The following is a 20327-nucleotide window of genomic DNA, read 5'->3' as shown; positions in this document are numbered from 1 at the left end:
CTTGTGATGTTACAGAAACTTTCCACTTGGGCCTTCCTGCTATTTTTAACTCTTCTCCCATCCACCCTCAGTAACCCCAGCCCCACCAGCTGCCGAGGCTAATTAATTCCCCTTTTTTATCATTTTTTTTAAAACAGAAAAAAATGAAGTTCCACTAATCTATCACGCAGCCACTCGCCTCCTCCCTCCTGACATGTTCCAGGCTTTTCTCCTCCTTCAGCTTGTGCCTCCATAGCTACAGCCATACCTGTCTTGCAGCTAAAACCCAGACCCTGGTGCAGGAGGTGGAGCCCCCTTGACACCCACACCACTGCTGCTCTGCTGGGTGAGTGTCTGCCCAACAGGGTGAGATTTTAATGAAAAATAAGCCCTGTGTGGACCTGGGATACACCAGGAAGGAATGATGCCATGAGCAGACTCCCCCCGAGCACAGGTTGCCGTGTGTCACAGGGCTCTCTCCCTCCTGGCAGGCTGGTGGGAAGATCCTCCCCACAGAGCAAATGGGATTCATTCTCAGAAATGGAATTGTTTGACATTTATAAGATCAACACAGTGTCTTTAGCCGAGGATGGAAAGCAAAGGTAACATGACTGTATAGACTCATTTCACAGGGATGTGTGCAACCAGCTTCCCAGATTATTTTCCATTGTTTTTTCTATTTCCTGGAGTTTTGCCCTCACTGTGTCCAGCTGGTTCTGACAGCAGGTCTGCACCACTGCCTTCACCCTCTGCTCAGGGAGAAACACAGTCACTGCTGATTCCTCAGAGCTGGGAGATGTCCCCTTGCACCAACCCTGACCTTACCCTCAGGCGCTGCTGCTTGCACTGGCAGCACGGAGGAATCTGTCACCGTGCCTGGTGCCATTCCTCACAGGAGTGGCTCTGCGAAGCTGAGTGGTGTTCCAGCAGCCAGCTGGAGCCAGGGGCAGTATGGAGGAATGGATTTAGTAGGCTGTTGCAGGGGTGATACCGCTGCTGGTCTATGGAAACCCCTCCCGGCTCGCTCTTTTGTCCTTTTGGCAGATTCTGTGCCTCGCGGGACACCTCTACATCCCATTGATCCTCACCATCCAACCCTCTGCCCTCCGGGCCCCATCGCCCTCCAGGAACCCCTCTTCGCTGAGTGTCTGGGGATCCCCGTGATCCGAGCCGGTGCCCGCGGTGACAGCGGCCGGGCTCGGGGCCGGGCGGGGCCCGGGCTCCCGGCAACGGGCGGAAGGGACGCCCCCTGCCGGCTCCGCCCCGCCACCGCACCGGGCCGGGATCACCGGGCCGGGATCCACCGGTGCTTCCATCTGCGTGTCCGGGATGGAAGCAGCTGTGGCAGCCCGAGCAGCCCGGCAGGACTGGCCCTGGGCTGCTTGAGGAGAGGCCGGGGCCGGGAGGGAGCAGAGGAACGGCTGTCGCGGGGAGCCCGGGTAGAGGCGGGCCCGGTGCACGGGACCAACGGGGATGGACAGAGTTGCTCGACGGCAGGGGCGTTCCGTGGTAATGCGCACCCAGCCGGTTCTGCCGGCGCGATGGCAGCTAAGAACGGAGGTGTTTGGGAGCGGCCGAGCAGGTTGTCCCTGCCAGGGCCATGTGGGTGACCCGTGCCGGGCATGACCTCCGGCTACACCGAGCGGGTGCGGCTCGGGGAGGCGCCGCCCGCAGGCAAAGCCGCGGTGGAGAACTGTGCGGTGTTTTCCGCGCAGTGCGGCTCCGGGACGGCGTGGGCAGCGCCCGGGGCTGCGGGCCGGGACGGCGGGAGGGAAGGCCCCGGTGTCCCGGCTGGCCGCAATGCCGGGGCGGCCGGCAGGGTGGGCACAGGCCACAGTTCCCGCTCAGAGTGAGAGACGGGGAGAGCCCGCGGTGCCCGGTGAGCGGCAGTGCCCGGTGAGTGGCAGTGCCCGGTGAGCGGCAGTGCCCGGTGAGCGGCGGTGCCCGGTGAGCCGCGGTGCCCGGTGAGCGGCAGTGCCCGGTGAGCGCGGTGCCCGGTGAGCGGCAGTGCCCGGTGAGCGGCAATGCCCGGTGAGCGGCAGTGCCCGGTGAGCCGCGGTGCCCGGTGAGCGGCGGTGCCCGGTGAGCGGCAGTGCCCGGTGAGTGGCAGTGCCCGGTGAGCGGCAGTGCCCGGTGAGCGGCAGTGCCCGGTGAGCCGCGGTGCCCGGTGAGCGGCAGTGCCCGGTGAGCGGCGGTGCCCGGTGAGCGGCAGTGCCCGGTGAGCGGCGGTGCCCGGGCGGGTCGGGCGCGGCCCCGCGCCGTCCCCTGTCACCACAGCAACTGCCGGCGGCGGCGCAGCCAATGGCCGCGGCCCCCGGCGGGCCCGCGCGCGGCAGCGACAGCCAATGGGCGCGGCCCCCGGCGGGCAGCCCGCGGTCTCCGGAGCAACAGCCCCGCCGCCGCTGCCCCATTGGTGCCGCCCAGCGGAGGGGGCGGGGCGTGACCGGGAGGGGCGTGGCCCCACCCACGGCACCGGGGAGCCGCGTGTCCGCCTCGTGGGCTGCGCGTTCCCCGCCCGGCGCCCCCGTCCCCGCCGGGGGCCGACCCACGGGGAGATAACGCGCTGCAATGAGTGGCGGGGACACGAAGGCGTCGGTGTTGCCACAACGCGTGGCGCCGAGCGCTGCCAGCCCTAGCGAGCGCCCGGGGAGTGTTCCGGGCCGGGGCTCTGCCCGGATGACCGGGAGCAGTGGGTGTCCCGGGAGCCCGGTGGGCCGGCAGGGCAGGGTTCAAGCGCATATTCCGGGGTGATACGCGGTGCTCCGGCCGGTCACACCCGTGCTCAGGCTCCCGGCGAACCGCGAGGGGCGGGAGTGCTCCCGAGGGTGTGGATGTCAGGGTCACCGGGGACATCGGGGTGCCTAAACCGGGGGAGCGGCGGGTTACTGGCAGGAGCTGGAGCATCCTCGGGTGCGTGCCTGAGGGCACAGAGCGGTACCGGCGTACCGGGATGCTTGTCTGAAGGTACCGGGTGTCACCGTGGGTGACTGCTCGGGTCGGGGTACTGGGGACTGCCGGGTTGCCTTTGGGCGGTATCCGGGATCGGTGTGCCCGGTTACCAGGGGGTAGCGGGGCGTGCCGTGTCTAGCGGGGGGTACCGGGGAGTACCGGGGTACCGGGGCGTGCCGGGTAGCCGGGCGGTACCGGGGGTACCGGGGCGTGCCGCGCTGCCATTCTCTCCAGCAACCCCTCTCGGCGGGCGCCCATTGGCTGAGCGGGATCTGCCCCCCCGCCCTGCAGCCAATGGGAGGCGGGGGGCGGGGCCGCCCATTGACAGACCCGGCGCGGCGGTGTTTACCGGGGGCGGCGGGGGCGGGGCGCCCGTGTCTATAAGAGCGGCACCGGGGGGCGTGCGGCTCCCGGGCTGCCCGCACCGCCCCCGCGCACCCCCGACCCGCACTTGGACCTGCCGCAACCACCCTACAGCATTCCCGACCGAAGCATCTGCCGACTTAACCGGGGAGGCATCACCGGGGCGGCGGGGAGAGGAGCGACCCCGGGGCGGAGCCCTCACGGCGTGCAGAATCCCCGAGCCGCTACAGAGCATCCCGGAACATCCTCGAGCCGGCGGCGAACATCCCCGGGTTGGTGTGGAGCATCCCCGAGACGGTACAGAGCATCCCGGAGCATCCTCAGACCGGTACCGAGCATCCTCGAGGTGCTACAGAGCATCCTCAGACCGGTACCGAGCATCCTCGAGGTGCTACAGAGCATTCCGGAGCATCCTCGGACCGGCGCAGAACATTCCGGGACAGAACCGCTGCAGAGCATCTCCGAGCCGGAGACCACCGGGCCATCCCGGGGCCCTTCCGGAGCATCTCCGCGGCCGCCGCCCCGGCGGAGCCGGCCCCGCCGTGCGCCCCCGGGCCCCGTCGCGGCCGCCTGCGCCCCGCCCCGCCGCCGCCCGCTCCGCACAATGGGGGCGGCGCGGCGCGGCGCGTAGCGGCGGGCGGGGAGGCGGCGGCGGCGGGCAGGGAGGCGACGGCGGGAGGGGAGGAGGAAGAGGCGGAGGCGGCGGCGGGATACCCGGCTCCGGGATGGTGCAGCGCGGCCCGCGGGGCCGGGGCGCGGAGGCTCGGCGGGAGCCCTGCGCCCCGCTGCCCGCCCGTGACACCGAGCCCGCCTGGTGCAAGACGCCGAGCGGGCACATCAAGCGGCCCATGAACGCCTTCATGGTGTGGTCCCAGCACGAGCGCCGCAAGATCATGGACCAGTGGCCCGACATGCACAACGCCGAGATCTCCAAGCGCCTGGGCCGGCGCTGGCAGCTCCTCCACGACTCCGAGAAGATCCCCTTTGTCAGGGAGGCCGAGCGCCTGCGCCTCAAGCACATGGCTGACTACCCCGACTACAAGTACCGGCCTCGGAAAAAGGGCAAGGTGGGCACCGGAGCAGCCCGCCCGCGGCTCCCAGTGAAGATCAAGCCCTCGGTGTTGGGCCGTGTCTCTGGCAGCCGCAGGCAGCCCGCCAAGCTGCCCGCCGGCCCCGACACCCCGCAGGAGCCCGCAGCAGAGGTGCCCGCTGAGGACAGCCCTGTGGTGCCTGGCACGGCTGCCTGGCACCCGGCACCCGACGGGGAGCAGAGCCCCCAGGAGCCCCCTGCACCCCTGAGCCCTACCACACCCTGCCCGGAGCCAGGGCGGTCCCCAGAGAGCGGGTCCCCCTCTCCCATGTCGGCTGGGTCCCCTCCCTCTTCCTTCAGCTCTTCTGACGAGGAGCTGGAGGAGGAGCTGCTGGGGATCATGCCCGGGCGGGCGCCTGCCAGTGCCACCTGTGGTGCCCTGGACTGGTCCGTCTTCGACAAGGACCACGACCTCTACCCGCGGGGAGGCTCCTCGCACTTCGAGTTCCCGGACTATTGCACGCCCGAGGTGACGGAGATGATAGCAGGGGACTGGCTCATGTCCAGCATCTCAGACTTGGTCTTTACCTACTGAGTCCCACGCTCTGCAGGTAACACTCATTTTTATTTTCACCCACAATCAGGTCATATCAAAAAAACAACCCAGGAAAAAAAAAACAAAAACAAACAAACCGAAACCAGCTGTTTACATGCAGGAATCAGGTATTTTGCCTTGAAGCTGCTGGAAGGCAGAGCCCCTGCTCCCCCCATCCCCTGGCACACACCCATTCTCCATCCGTCTGTCTGTCCGGCTCTCGCCTCGTGCCCGCAGGACGCATGGCCGCCCGCTGCGGTTACTTGCCCGTGAAATGCATCTCATCGGGTTTTCATTGTCACACCCGGCCGCTTTCCCCCACGGCCCCGGCGCTGACAGCCACGGCTGCTCCCGGCCGCTCCCGTCTGTGCCAGCACCGTGTGCCCTCCCGCTCTCCAGGAAGCAGGAGCATCCACGCCACCCCAGCTCTCGGTGCCCGCCCCACCTTCCCCATCCCTCGGAGAATGGCTGATTCCGTTTGCTTTTTGACTGCATTGAACGCATGGCTTCAATTTTCTCCTCTTCCTCTTTGCAGCCCTTGGGGAGGGATGCCGAGCCATGCCAAACTGTCCCTTCCCAACTCCCTGTTTTGTGAGGGGTCCCTGGTTTGGGGGTGCAGTGTCCCACAGCAGTGACTCGTTCCCGGTGGCGTGTGCTCCGCGCCACTCGCTTTGGGAAGAGTGAAGTTGCGCACACGTGACGAGCACGTGGGCGCGGGAGGCTGTGTTGTTTCTCTCGCCAGGCAGTTGTGCAGGGAAAGCTGTGCCACCGAGGGGAACCCCTGTCTGGAGTCACCCCAAAATTGTGTGGGGACCAGCCCTTCACTAAGCAGCCAGCCCTCATTTTAAGCTTGGAGCCCGTGCCCGTGCAGGACCTGCTGCTGTGGGCTGGCTGACCTTGAACGGCAGAGCCGGGTGTCACCGTGCCCAGCCGGGTGTCACCGTGCCCAGCCGTGGCACCTGGTGCTGCCGGGATGGCAGGGAGCAGCGTGGAGGGGCTGGGTGGCAGCGAAGGGCAGCTGTGGGAAATCTGCCTTAAGAAACCACCCAAAGCGGTCCCAGAGCAGCTGCAGCCGGTGCTGGTGGGCGTGTGGGTGATGCTCTGGCACAGAGCTCCTCCACACAGCACCGCGCTGGGCTCCGCTGCCAGCCACGCCAAGAGCAGGGAGATGCTGGCAGGGAAGATGCTGCTGCAGCGGCTCCTCCAGCTGGGATTTTCTTTGCTTTTCCTAATGGCTCCTTCCTGCGCCAGCCGCCTCCTCCCACTGCCGGGAGCACGTGGCTGCAGTGCTGGCTCGGCAGCTGCCGCAGGCTGTGCTTGGGGGGCAGGGGCTGCGCTCTGGTACAGCTGTGCTGGGTGGGGACCCCACACATCCCCGGGGACGCGGTCATGGTTTGGGCTGGCAGCGTCTGCAAGAGCTGGACTGGGCTCGGCAGCAATCGCTGCTTGAAGCAGCCCCTGCAGTCCCCCACGACCTCGATTCCCCAGGGACTCTGGATTTGTGGGGGCCCCTCGGATCCTTCCCTGCCAGTGGGGTGCTGGCAGCAGCAGAGCACCCGCTGCTTGGGGCTCTGCCTCCCTGTTTTGGGGCTGCCAGTTCCCCCAGTCACAGGCCACCCCGTGCCTGCCTTGCTGGCAGGCTGGACCGAGCCGTGACCAGGGGAAGGACATCCCTCCCTCCCTTGTCCTGGCATCCCCCGAGGGTGCCTGTAGTAGGTGCCTGGCCCTGCTGCTGGAGCTGCTGCTGGCCCCGGCTCAGCCGTGGGGATGGGCCCTGCAGCGCAGGGAGAGGTGTGTCCCTGGGCCCTTTGCAGGGATGTTTGATGCCCCCAGCCCAGTCCCTGGGGACCCCTCGAGGCCCCCCGCGATGGTCAGCCATCAGCAGTGTAGATGTGTCGGTGTGTAGCGGTAGCTGTGCGTGTGTGTTGGCATTAGCCACGGTGTTTCGGTAGCCCCGTGCGGGTGCCAGCCTGCGGAGCCAGGCGGGCATCACGCATCAGACACGTGTTCCCTGGATAGAGCGCGTCCTCTTCTCTGCGTCCCCTCCCTCCCCGGCCGTCCCCCACCGGATCCAGTCCCGCCCCCAAAGGTGGAAAAGCCAAAAAAGCGCCGGGACAGCCGTGATTCTGGCAGCCTGCTCCCGCCTCACCGCCGCCTCGGGGGGACTTTGCCTTCCCACCCCCTGGGCAGCCCCGCTCCAGGAGCATCTGAAGCCGCCTCCCATGTGTGAGCCGGGTTTGGGGTTCCCGTGGGGTCCGGCGGCCCCAGAGCTCTCTAACACACACGGATCTCACCCAGCACCTCGGTGCCTTCTTGGGGTGCACAGCCACCCCGTGCTGTGGCCAGGGCTTCTCAGGGAGGGCGCTGAGGCTGACAGTCACCTGCCCTCCATCCCTGTCCATGGGGAAGCCAAAGCCCCCAGGTACCAGCAAGGCCTGAGGCCACACTGAGGGTCTCGCGTCACACGTGTGCTTTGCTGACCCTGCAGCTCAGGGCTCAGCTTCCGTTCCTAGGGGGGACACGGGTCCCAGTGGTCCCCTACGTGCTGTGCATCACCCTGGAGCCAGGGTGATCCCTCCACAGACTGTCAGGCGAAATATTTCCTCAGGAGCAGGTTCTGGGTCGCTGCCAGAACCGGAGCCAGTGCCGGGGTCTCCTGCCCTGGCCGCAAGCACAACATCATCCGCTTTGTCCCCGTCCTCACCCCTGTCCCCCTCCTCGAGTCTCGCCGGGTGTGTTTGTCAGGGAGAACCGTCGTGGACAGTGGTGGATTTTCTGTGCCGTGTGGTTGTAGTGCTTAGAGACCCCCCCAGCGTGCGGCCCCTCCCGCTGCGCCCCCGCTGCCCGGTGCTGGCTGGCGTGCGTGTGCGAGCGTGTGTGCGTGCGGCATCCCGTCATCACTCCAGACAAAGCGAATAATAATAATAATAATAATGATAGTAATAATAAATAATAAAAATAAACCAAACCTCTCTCAGGAAGCAGCTGCCCTGGCGGCGGCCGAGTGGGCCGGGGGTACCCGGAGCTGGCGGGGCCCCGGCGCAGCCTGCGGACGGGCGCCAGCGCTCGGGGTCACCTTTGTAGTGTTGTGTTAGTGAAGGGTCCCTGTGTCTGTTATCTTGGAGAAACAGGATTTTAGCCGAGGGGCAGCGACGACCCCACCAGGGTCTGTCTTGGGGGTGTGTGACATGGCTGGCCCTTGCTCTGCAGAACCTCGGCTAACAATGATCCTGACTGTTGTGATTATGGAATAAAGTGTGTTGGTCTGCTCTCCACGGCTCTGGCTCCTTCTGTGCTGCCTCACTCCTCGCAGGGGAATTTGGGCTATGTGAGGTCTCCAGGGAGATGTGGGATTCCCAATGGCCAGCATCCAGCTTCCAGGCATATCAGTTCCCACCCTGAGCCCGGTTCCTAGGGGCTCTCCTGCAGCCGGGAGGTTCACTCTCATCAGTCAGTGTGGGCTGGGCGTCCCCGGGAGCAGTGTGAGCATGTGCACGTATGTGCACGTATGTGCCGTGCACATGCAGCCCCTCGCCCCACCCGAGTGTGTGTGGGCAATCCCGGCGCCGCCCCCGGTTCCGTTCAGCCGGGGGAGGGGGAACTGGAGAGGGAGGGAACAGGGGGTGCTAATCCAGACCCACAGGAGGGCCCGGGGGGGGACGGGGTCACGCGCCACTTGCATCACACGCAGACCCCCGCCCCCAGTCTCACCGCAGCTGTTGCCACGGCAACAAGAGGAGCCCAGAGCATCCCCGGGTACCGCCAGCCCCTCCCGCTGCCCTGGCGCTGCTGGGGACCGGGCTGTCCCCGAGGGAGGGAGAAGTGCAGGGGCTGCCCATGCCACGGTGACCCCCCAAGGCAGCAGGCTGCCCCCAGCACCACCCGGGACCTGGGTGGTACCACGGGGGCAGCAATGTTCCAGTGTGGTGTCACTGCAGCCCCCGGTAATGGGATTCCTCTCTGGGCAGGGGCACGGCTGGGAGCGGGAGGACCATGGGACAGCCACAGTCAGAGCTCACTGGCCATCACCACTGCCCCCATCACTCTGGTAAGGTCAGGGCCACATGGGGCTCTTGTCTAATGTCCAACACGGCCCACACAGGCACATGCACCCATTGCCACTGGCCTGCTTCTGAGTCACACGAGGCAGTGGCTTCTTGGCTACCCCAAAGGTGCCACATACCTCCTGCCACCACTCTTCCAAAGGGCGTTCCTCCCAAAGGGATTCAAGCACTGTTGAGAAAATGGTTCCTGGAGAAGCCACAGGCAATTAAAATCAGCCAGCAGGGCTGCCAGCCTTGAGCCATCCAGACAAAACCACTTCCAGCCTGGCCAGGGCGGCTGCACCACCCCAGCTCAGCAGAGCGTGCCCTGGGAGTCGGGCACCGTGCCCGGGATCTCCTCCTGAGCCGGGCACCCAGCCTGGGGTACAGGGCAGCCTGGCAGGTCAGGCTATTTCCAGCCCCACGCTGCTGATGGGGGGGACACCCCGGAGAGCCAGAGCACACACAAGGCCTGGCACTGGCCCAGAGGGAGGCAGATGGATGGAGAGCAGTGACCGGGGCACGCACACACCCTTTGGCTCTGCTCCTCTTCCCACGGGGCTGCTGGGTGTGAGGCCACACTGAGCTGGCCTGGCCACTGCAGGGAAGGTGCCAGTTCTGGGCCCCAGGGTGCCACAAGAGCAGATCTGGCAGCCCTGGTCTGTGGAGGGCAGGAAGTGTGTTTAGTAACTGTTTATTTTACAGTTTTAGGGCTTGTAGAAATCTGCATTTACAGGGGGTGTATAAGTCTTTGTACAGAGTAACTGAAGCACCCTGGTCTCCTCCCAGGCCTCTCTCCCCCCACTGGGGACAACACAAGAACTAAAGTGCATCATGGCCAGGGAATGAAGGGGCTCCTCTGGGGGGCTCCAGCCATCCCATCCTTCAGTGTAGTGTACAGAGCAGTTCTGGGCCCTCCAGCAGCATTCCCAGGTCACCACATTCTCCTGCACCAATGGTTTCTAAAGTGCTAAGTGGCCCAGCCCCCAGTCCTGTTCTGCTGCTCTGGGGATGCCAAGGGGCCAGGAATGGGCTCTGCCTTCAGCCACACTGGGAGGAGCCCCTGAGCAGCCCCAGGTCTCTCCAAGGCCACTGGCACCACTGAGGAGAGGAGGGAACAGGTCTTGCTGCCTGCCTGGACGAGGCAGTTTCAGTCACTGCACATTTCACCTGCAGAGGCAAAGGGAGCTCCTGCTCAGAGCTTCCTGGGAACACATGTCAGGAATGAAAACTGCCCACCTGCCCTCTGGCCAGAAAGGCACATCCCTTCCATGAGCAAGGGCCTGGGGGCAAACCAGAACACACCCAGGGCGGTTATGGACCAAGATGGGTGGGAGTGGGGGGTGCTGAGCTTTGCAGGGCATGAGTTTTCTTCTCTATCCCAAAATCCCTTCCACCAACACCTCCTTTTCAGGTGTGCAGCCCCTGGGCATGGCACAGATGGCTTTGGGCACAACAGAGCAATGATGGGGCAGCGGGAGGGAGCTGTGAGGGACAGGTAAGGACACTTGAGGGAGATTTAGCAGCTTGGGGGAGAGGTAGAGGCATAGAGTGTCTATTGGCTCTGTCTCAGTGGGACACTCAGGTGTCTAGAAGGATTTGCTGCTTAGCTTGGAGGGCAGGGAGCACTGGGACTGCCAATGGAACTGGCGGGGAGATGGGAGCTATGCAGGGGTCAGGGTGCCCTTTCTGGGAAACCCCTCATGTTATTTCCAGAGGTCATGCTGAAGCCTGATCAGCTCGTGGGGGAGGTTTTTGTCACATTTCCTAGTGCAACAACTTCTATCCTGTGTAAAGTGTTTCACAAGGTGGAGAAAGCCTTTCTCCCCATGGGCACGGTAATGTCCACTTCCAGAGCTATTAAAGAAGTCTGCAAAGGGTGTTTACAGTGCCACTAAGGCTTGTGGTAGCATAACCTGGCACATGACAGTGCACACCTTTGGCAGGGTGACCACACTCGTGCTCACTTCACTGACCCCAGATATGGTCACAGCACTGCCAGCACAGCAGTGGCAGTGCCTGAGAGCTGGGGGGAACTAAGGTCTGCTCCTGGCCCCTACAAACAGATCAGGCTGCAAAAATGTGGGAGCAAAAAGAGCCAGGGAGTGTTACACACTGAAGAGAAGCTGAGAGCATTGTGCTGGCCAGGGTGTGGGAAAGGTTTGGCTCTGCTCAGAGGGTGCTCAGAGGACAGGGAAGAGCTGGAGCACCGGCAAAGCTGAAGGCAGATCGTGGGGCACACTGGAGCAATGAAGAGCCAAAGGGCTGCCCTGTTCCTCAGGAGTGCAGTGCCCTCTACCCTCACACACGCAAGCACCCAGAACAAACCCTGTTGGACACTCCTCCAGGCAAAGATCTGCTCTCACTCCCACTATTTTTGCCCAGTGGAGTACACAGGATCATTTGGGCACAGCCCACACACAGCTCTCCCTCTGTACAGTCACCTGAGCACAGCCTGAACAGCCAAACTTGTCCATACCTCTGGTTCCTCAGGAGACAGCAGGAGTGCCTGTCTGCTCACCCTTGCACAGGGAAAGGGGAACAAGGTGAGCATGGTGCGGGGAACCGTCCTGCTGGGCTGGTTCCCTCAGCCTCTGTCACAAAGGCCAAAAGCGTTACTGGACGCAGTAAGAATAAAAAATAATCTTCAGACAGGTCGTTTCTGGGCACGTCCTTCATCACACATCAGCCCTTCCTGTTGGGGGTGGATGCAGTGACAGCAGAGGCCCTTCCTCCGGCTTCAGGGGAAAATCTGCAGCTGAAACTTGGGTGCCCACTCCAGTGCACTCTTCACCATGGCCAGGGCAGCTGCTCCCAGGGCCACCGTCAGCCCCATCACTGCCAGCTTGACAAAGCGGTTGGTCCGGGGCTTTGTCAAGAAGGATTTTGTCCTCTCCTCGCCCCGGAGCCGCTCCTCCCCTCGGAGCCGCTCTCTGAAGCGTTGCCTCAACACAGTGTCTGGTCTCTGCTGCACTGACGCCAACTCAAAGTCCTTAAAAGTGGAAGCTGCAGTTCTGCAAGAGAAGGAACAGGTCAAGGAGTGTCCCCTGCTCACCCCTGGGAGCAGCCTCTGGTCAGGAAGACCCCCACAGGGAGGCCAGGCCTGGCAAGGGGATGCAGGGAGCACACGGCTGCCCAGCACTCACCGTTCCGCCTGAGCTGCCTGAGCTGCCTCCTTGGCCAGCTCGGATGGTGGGAACTGGACAAAAAGGTCCCCGGCTTTGCTGATCAGGGACTCGTAGGGAAGGTCCTGTGGGATCTGGGACAGGAGGTGGTGCACAGAGGCCATGTCACACTCACAGTCCAGGACTTCCTGCTCCCGGTGCAGCACGATCTGCAGAGGAGTGAGAGGAGGACAGACAAGGAAGTGGGGACAACTCCTTGGCAGATGCTGGCACTTGTTTCAGAGCCAGAAGAAAAAAAAAACACTTTACTTCCAGCTGAAAGACCTTCTTCAGGAGGATACACTGCAGTGAAGCATTCAGTGGGAAGACAAATGCCAAACCCCTTCTGAGACTCTGAGGCCATGGAAGCCTCTTTCAGGGCACTTAGGTCTGTCTGCTGAGCAGAGCCTGCTATTGGCAGGTTGGAGATGGGTGCAGAAGCTCAGCAGGGTTTGACTTCATGACTTGCCCTCTGCTATAGGAGAATGGGCAGGATGGAGGCATGAGAGGAAACAAAACCACTGTGTCCTGCTGCCTCCACAGCACTGAACTGGTAAAGCCTGCACATTTGGACACCCTCAGGCTGCCCTGAGTTCCCCTTGATCCCACCTGCCCTTCACCATCATCAAGGACATCAGTGCACCAGCACTGGGTTTGCCAGCCTCCCTCTGCAGCCCCAAACTCCTACCACCTCAGAACAGCTCATTTAATCCCTGACCATTCCATCAATACCTACCACAGCTGCAAAATAAATGGGCATCAGTGGGTGGCAGGCCAGGAAGAAGTCATATAATCGCACAACGTGCCTGAAGTCAGACAAAACGTGGCCAAACCAGGTGATCAGCCAGCTGAGAGCAAAGATGGTTCCCACCTCCGCACTACACACAGAAAGAGCCATTAGGTCAGCCTGGAAACAGAGATGAAATGCTCCCAAGCCAGCCCTGTGCTGCACAGCCATGCCTGGGGAAATAGAGCTGGCTGTCAGTGGAGCACTGAACTCCCCCAGAGCAGGAACTGCACCTCTGACAGAAAAAAATTGTTTATCCCCTGTGCCACCCATGTGGCAAAGTGCTGCCACTATTTGTGTCACATCCAGTGGGGCCACAGCAGAAGCCAAATGCTGCTTTCAGGAGACCCTGAATTTGTCATGTATCATGGCACTGTCTGGCTTGCTGGCCTGAGGGCAACCAAAGTCCTGCAGCACAGACTGATGTGTGGGTTCCTTCCTACCCTGAGGGCTTACTAATTCTGGGAGTTTGCAATCAGGGTTGGTACCCAAGGACATTCTGGCTGTGAAAAAAACCACACACCTGCCCGAAAAAGGGCTCTGAACTGACTCTTCCCATTCACCTTCCTGCTTCTGGTTTGATCTTCCCACACCTGTGTGTCCCTAATGCAAAACCTGGGAATTATCCCCAGAACTAGCAAGGTCCCACCAGCCACACAAGTGGTCACATGAAGCAGTTGTAGCATTTGTACAAATCCCCAGCCCTCCCAACACAGACTGCAGACAAATGGGCTGAAGATGGCACCGTGTAACACCCCTCCAGACAGGCATCACAGGGTTGAGCCTGCTCAGAAATGAGTGCCACATGCCTTTGGGGTGCCACCATCAGCTGTGGGACAGCTGTTGACTCCCTGAGGAAGCCACTGTGGTGCTGGGGAGTGTGGGTGAAAATGGCCCTGTGAACAGTAACCAGGAGAGCCAGGAGGCTCAAAGGGAACATTTGCATACCTCTGCATGAAGTCATGCACCTCAGGGTTCACCTGGTCTATGATGGGCATCAGGTAATTTAAAATGTGCTTGGTATTATCCATTGTTGAGTCCATAAAATCCCTGAGGAAAGATTTAAAAGAAGCTTTGTCAACATCAGCGAGCTCCCCCTCTAGGGAGACAGCAGAGGTGAAGCACATGCAATAAACAGCCTTGCTGGCAGGGTGGCCCCAGCCCCCAGGAATTCTGTCCCTTTGGAGCAGCCTCCTGCCAGCTTGTCTGGGACACACAGGGCTGACCTGCACACAGAACCCAGGCCCAGACCATCACACTGCTGTCAGCTGACACTTCTTATTTTGCTGCAGTGCACACAAGAACTGTAAAGCCTTTCCAGTACCCAAAATCTGACTCCTGCCTGGGAGAGGAGAGATAATCCCTCCAAACCACACAAGCTGGAAGCTTGCTCTTATTTCAGTGCACAAACAGGAAAGACTCTTTGTGTGGGGTACAGGACACTGGTAGTACAGACCATGCTGCCCAGGGCTATGCAAGGACAAGAGAGAGGCAGGAGCTGAGCCAGCCCAGAGGACTGGAGAGGCCCTGACAGCCACACAACCATGGATAATGCATGTGAGTTGGCTTTTCCAACTCCAAGAGATGCTACAAATTAACTGACAGCCTTCAATTATCCCTTCCCCAGGGCACATCTCCCTGCAAAGCCACGTGCTGTTGTGTGGTCAGGCTGCTCTCAGTCACCCTCTGGGTACAGGCATGACAGGCAGCTGCTTTAACCCAAGGCTCTGCCTTCCCAGCTCCCCTTCCTCTACCTACACAGGTGTCCCCACAGCCTGAGGACACAGAGCTCCTCTCCTCCCACTGAGTACCTGAGATGATGTGTTGAGAGCTTCTCCACCAGTGCTGTGGCCAGCCTGTCCCCCACCACCAGCAGGAAGGTGACCACGATGTCATGGTAGCCCTGGTAGTAGTGCAGCTGGGGGTTGCGCTGCAGGACGTGCAGGATGATATCGATGAGCTCCTCCTGCAATCCTTCCCTCTGGTCATCTGGCATCCCTGTGGGAGGAACAGCAGAGGTGGCACAGCTGTGGCACCTACCAGTGCCTGCTGTGCTGTGCAAGGAGAGCACCTGTGCATTTACTAACCTGCCTGATCCCAAGGGATGTGCTGCATAAGGGGAGGGTGGTAAAACTGGCAGAAAAAACTATCCAAAGCCCTAATTGTCCCCCAAAACTCTGCAGGGCCAGGGGAATCTGGCCAGTTGCTGAGAGGTTTAGTATTTAGATCTGCAGAATCCTTATCTGCACGGAAGCCACTGTGGAGGACAGAAGCAGGGTTTACAGATGTTTGCACAGTGCTGCTGTGAAGAGAGAATTGTCCTACACATCCAGCACAGATGAGGATGTTTTAGTAATTTTTAATTTCCCAGGAGTTCTAGAAAAAAATTCAACAGGACCCATTTTCACAGAAACTATGCCAACTGCATCAGACTGCGAGGCCTCCACCAGCACAACTTTCTATCAGTCCCCTGCTAACAGCACGTGTTTAGGGACAGGATGTCACAGGGAACATTGTTCCTGCCTTGCACAGCTGCAGCCAGTTTCTGGCAGCCCTTGTCTACAGATAAAACACCCAAAGGCCAAGCAGAGAGTCCCAGCAGAGATCCTGCAATGACAAAGTTCTCCTTTTCCTCTGCTTCTCTAATGCGGCTAAAAATAGGCAGGAGGCTGCCATTCAAGGGCAAAAAAATCCGTAGGAGCAGAGCCTCCAGGAATCAGGCCTGCACACAGCATCCATGCCTGCAAGAATCAGAGTGAATCAAGTGTTTATACAAAATAAAAGTGGCAGAAGGGGGAGGCAGATTCTGGCCAGAAATAACGACTGCTCTGCACAGAGAGCTGCTGGATTTAGCATTTTATAAATAACACAAGGCACCAGCCTCCCATTAGAACTAAACAACTGCAAAACCATTTTGCTTCTAAATGTTTTAAGTTCTGTTAAATTTGGTGCAAGAACCTGATTTTGAGACTGTTTTATACCAGAGGTTGTTCTAAGCACAGACAAACCCGCCTTCCCTGCCCCTGAGCAAGACCATGGACTAAAATAAACTGAAGCAAATGGTATGTTTCTCAAGCTTTCCATCTGTCCTAATCTCAACAGGTCATGGTGCACCAGATCCATGCAGGATCCATCCTCTCTCTGCTGCAACTGCCTGCCAATAGCAGCCTCCTGGCACAGGGGCACAGTGGGGCAGGGGAAGTGGAACGTTGGAAAAGCCACATCAAAAACCATCTGTGCAGAGACAGCTGAAGGAAACTGATGGCTGCAGAAGGGCTTCACTGCAAGAAGCAGCTGCTGGGAGCTCACATGGAAAATGTTTTCTAGAGGTCAGGACCTCGGAGTAATAATGGAGTGTCACCTTGTGCAGTGTCCCAGGGAGGTGTGGGCCAGGAGAGCCCCATGGCAGAGAGGGAAGAGCAGAACCCCCCTCACCTGGCGGGAAGCGGCGCAGGGATCGCCGCACATCCAGTAGCACCTGCTGGTAATCCTTGTTGTCCTCTCGCAGCTCCTTCCTGGCTGAGAAAAAGAAGAACAGGATTAACATGAAGCACTGCAATGGTCCTGGGGAAAGAGTGAGGTGAGGGAGCTGGGAAGATCCCTGCTCAATGTGGACATGAAGCTGCACACCCCCCCTACTCCATTGCATATCCCCTTTTTCACGTCACACCTCAGCCCTGTTCCTGCACTTTCATTGCACACACTGACACTAACAGCAAATGAGACAATTATTTCTTTAGACAACACATGCTAAAATGCTTAAACTGACAGCAGCACTCCCAGTACTCCTAGAAACATCTCTGCTCCACAGTTTTGCTGTGCAATTCAAAGTGTACTCAGCAGCAGCACTGGAGGAGTGCTGTGGAGACCATAAAGAATCCTTTATAAAATAGAAACAATTCAGAGGAAAATCTCACCCAGGGTTAGCTAAGGCAGTTAAAATAGAAAAGTTCAGTGGGCCAGCAAATTCCTTCTATGTGATCATGCGAAGTTAAACCTTGTCTTCCAGCAGCTCTGGTAAACTCACATCACCCTAATGCCACCCAGCTCTGGACTGAGGTGGGGGGATGCACATTTCCAAACAACCACAGAATCAAGAACAACAAAATCTGTCCTGGATGACTCTAAAGCTACAGGACCTAGAGCTCCTGCATTGCTAAGGTTTAACAACCATGTGGGGACTTCACCAGGAAGGTTGTTGTCCCTGTGCCTGTTCTGACCAAAACACCACATGTGCTTCACACAACAAACTGCTGCCTAGGACAGACACATCGGGAGAATTTTGGCCACACCAGGGCTCAGCACAGCCACCTCTTCATGGGAGCAAAACAAATCAAGTCTGATCCTTTCTGCTGCACGTGAACTTACTAATGCCCAGGGCCACACTGACTGCATCCACAATGAACTGATTCCATGACTATCACTAAAGAAAACAACAAATGTTGTGTTTAGAAGTCATGTATTGTTTACATACAACCCAGTATTGGTGCTGCAGTGAGTCCCCTTTTTACATGAGCTTAGTGGGAAATACAACACACACAGGGAAAAGACAGGTCAGAAAGCACGTCCCTCCTCTAGGGACAAAGTTCACTGAGCTGTTCCTCCCAAGCAGGTGAGCCCAGGCTGTCCCATACCTGGAAGAGGGGGCAGGTCATCTGTGTTAACACTGAGCAGCTTTGGCCACACTTTGCGCCGGATCTCGTCGGTGAGCAGCCCGCCCTCGCTGATCGCCATCCGCCTCAGCTTTGCCACGTTGATGGGGTCGCTGTTCAGAGCCTGGTAAATCTCTGCCACTTTTCTTTTCTTCTTAGCATCAAAGTCTGCAAAAGGTCACAGAGACATGAGCTGACAGGCAGGGGCAGCACACGGTGGGGGCTAGCAATAGGCACTCACAGTGATGTCACACAAACACACACGGGAGATGACACAGGACAGTCACCGCACTGCCAGGACAGGGATGACTCTGGTGGGGACCCCTCCAGCTGAGTGTCCCCATTTCTGCAGGCTCAGCATTGGGAGCACCTCAAAGGGCACTGTCACTACTTCCCTATCCTGGGGGTCCCACTGTGGGGGGCACATGCTGCTCCTCCTGACACTGGAGCCACCACCAGTGCCCAGACAGAGCCCTTGGCTCCTGTCCTTCCCAACGGCTCACGGCTCCACACAGGATCAAGACAGCCCTGCAAACCCATCCTGAAACTCTTTGCTCTCTGATGCAACTGCCAGCTCAGATGTCAAGTGTTTCCTAAGATCAGCACTTAGGAAAGTGTTCAGAAAAAGTGTTCCCAAAACTGTGTTCCTACCGACTCCCAGGTGCAGCCGTCCTAGGAAGAAGCCTGAGTATTTCCACTGACAGCAACAGACACAAGAAAGGACATAATTATACCAGAGTTAAAGAATCATAAGCACATTGACTTGTCCTACAACAAACACATACCTGCCAGCCATCAGTACACACACAGCTCAGCCAGCAGGAAATAATCCCCACTGTTTTGAGGAGCGCAGGAACTCAGGGCAGGGAGGGAAGGGGTAACACAAAAAGCACACAGTGCTCGGGTCAGACACACTTACAGGACACCAGAGAGCTTCCCAGGGAGCGGAGAAGGGACACTACTTCACACCACATGGTGGAATTTGTCACCACTGCCTCATGTGAGGAAAGAGAGAAGCAGCCGAGAGCCACTCGATATCCCACACTGGAGGAGTTCCCAGTAAGGAGGCTTTGCTGAGCAGCTGTGGGACCGGAGTGCAGGATGAGGCCACAAACACTGCCTTTCCCTAAAGGCTTTTCCCATAGATGCAACAACTCTTGGGATCCAAACAGGATTCGTTCTACAAGGGACGTGTCCAAATAGGATTTGGGGTGGGAGGAATTCAAAGGATTCCGATGGAGAAACAGCTGTTTCCCAAGGCCCTGCCCTCCCGGCAGATAGGGGAGCTCGTTCCTCTGCCCACGTGGCACCTCAGCCACTGCCCGGGCCCTGATCCTGCGAGCTCCTGGCTGGAAGTGCCGCTCTCAGCGAGGTCTGAAGGCAGCCGGCAGGTCGGCAGGCTGTTCACACACACGGACGCTAAGTAGGTCGAGCAGTGGATGCTGTTCCTTCTCAAAGACACTTTTAAAACACTTCTTGGATCAAAACAAGCTGTAACAGCCTAGGAAAGAGCTCCACCTCCCTCCGAATTCCAAGATCCTGGTAACATTAAATCTCCTATCGCTCACACAGTGACTACAGTTTCTTTTATTTCCTTTCCGGCCCCTTGTGCAAGCAGAGTTATTTGCACAACAGAAGGCAGCTCTGCTCAGCCGGTTCCCTGTGCCCAGCCAGTTCCCTACCCCCAGCTGTTCCTGATCCCCTGCCACACGCACACACTGGGCTGTCACATACCGATGCCTGGGGAAGGAGGAGACAAAGCCTACGGGAGGAAGAACTGTTCAACACAAAGAACTTAAGGACTAGTGGCAAGGAAGAAGCAAATCTTGCGGGCTCCTCCTCTCAAACTTACTAATAAAGACCGCAATATTTACACTTTTCAAACACACAGGGGACAATAGCTGCGAGTATTACCAAAACCAGTGCATTGTAAAAAATGTTTTATGCAACCACAAGACTTAACTCGCAGGTTCACCCTAGGAAGAAGAGACACAAATGCAAGGTGAGGGCGGTCTAAAACCCACATGAGTCCGTGGGGGGTTCTGCACAGCAGCAGGCACCGGGCACCGACACACGGCCTCGCCAGCTCTGGCCAGCCCGGCGCTGCCGCAGAGCCCCCGGTCACTGCCGGGGACCGCCCTGGGGTATCAACCGGGCCCGGCTGGTTCCTGTCCGCCCGAGCCCGCGGCGGCCGCACAGCCGCAGGGTGGGCCGGGCCTTTCGCTCGGTGCCGGGACCCCCGGGACCCTCAGCGCCCCCGGCCGCTCCCGCGGGGCGCCTTCGAGCGCAGCGCCGGCCCCGCCCCGCCGCCAGGGGGCGCCGCCGCGCCCGCAGGGGGCGCTCCAGCCCCCGCCCCCTCAGCGGAACCACCGCCCCCCGCCCGCCGGGCCCGGCCCAGCCCGTACCGTGGCCGCCGACGCCGTTGCGCGGCGGGCTCTGCCGGCCCATGTTCCCGGGCGCTGCGGCGCATTCCGGGCCGGACACCGGACCGGACCGGGCCGGGGCTCCGCGCTCCCCGCGCCGTCCGGTCCCGTCCCGCCCCCGCCCGCTCCCCCCGCCCCCCGCCCGCCGGCGCGCGGGCGGGACGTCACGGCGCCGCAGTGCGCAGGCGCGGCGCCGCTAGGCGAGTCACACGGGCGGACGCAGCCGCGCATGCGCGAAAGGGGGCGCGCGGCCGGGCTGTGCCCGCCCCGAGCGCGCCTCAGGGGCTGCTTAAAACCCACAAAAACCAACCCCGAACCCTCCCCGATGGCCGCCCGACGGGC

The 20327-nt window shown here is 60.2% G+C and overlaps 2 protein-coding genes across 3 annotated transcripts; one reads left to right on the top strand and one right to left on the bottom strand.

The window, feature by feature from the left end:
* The first annotated feature begins 4016 nt into the window (after positions 1-4016).
* On the top strand, positions 4017-10511 carry SOX12 (SRY-box transcription factor 12). The gene has a single exon (XM_058036011.1). The coding sequence runs from the start codon at positions 4017-4019 to the stop codon at positions 4914-4916; it is 900 nt and encodes a 299-aa protein (XP_057891994.1). The 3' UTR covers positions 4917-10511.
* On the bottom strand, positions 9638-20082 carry TBC1D20 (TBC1 domain family member 20). Of its 2 annotated transcripts, none has more exons than XM_058036008.1 (8): positions 19968-20082; positions 17545-17730; positions 16346-16429; positions 14722-14908; positions 13859-13960; positions 12860-13001; positions 12106-12293; positions 9638-11973 (listed from the first exon to the last, which is right to left on the bottom strand). In XM_058036008.1, the coding sequence occupies exons 1-8, from the start codon at positions 20008-20010 to the stop codon at positions 11700-11702; spliced, it is 1206 nt and encodes a 401-aa protein (XP_057891991.1). In that variant the 5' UTR covers positions 20011-20082; the 3' UTR covers positions 9638-11699. The 2 variants fall into 2 exon arrangements, with proteins under 2 accessions (XP_057891991.1, XP_057891993.1); XM_058036010.1 differs by lacking the exon at positions 19968-20082 and adding an exon at positions 18482-18604.
* Positions 20083-20327: the final 245 nt, after the last annotated feature.

Source organism: Melospiza georgiana, chromosome 17 (assembly GCF_028018845.1).
Source record: "Melospiza georgiana isolate bMelGeo1 chromosome 17, bMelGeo1.pri, whole genome shotgun sequence".
Lineage (NCBI taxonomy): Eukaryota > Metazoa > Chordata > Aves > Passeriformes > Passerellidae > Melospiza > Melospiza georgiana.
This window is presented reverse-complemented; position numbering and strand designations above follow the sequence as displayed.

Excerpts from the sequence above, each read along its gene's own strand:
- TBC1D20 (XM_058036010.1), bottom strand. The coding sequence starts at position 18,536 with ATGTGGTGTGAAGTAGTGTCCCTTCTCCGCTCCCTGGGAAGCTCTCTG. Across the intron at positions 13,002-13,858 it reads GTGCATGACTTCATGCAGAG|TGCGGAGGTGGGAACCATCT; the intron begins GTATGCAAATGT and ends TTCTGTGTGTAG. Across the intron at positions 12,294-12,859 it reads CCATTTATTTTGCAGCTGTG|ATCGTGCTGCACCGGGAGCA; the intron begins GTAGGTATTGAT and ends ACTCCTCTGCAG.
- SOX12 (XM_058036011.1), top strand. The coding sequence starts at position 4,017 with ATGGTGCAGCGCGGCCCGCGGGGCCGGGGCGCGGAGGCTCGGCGGGAG.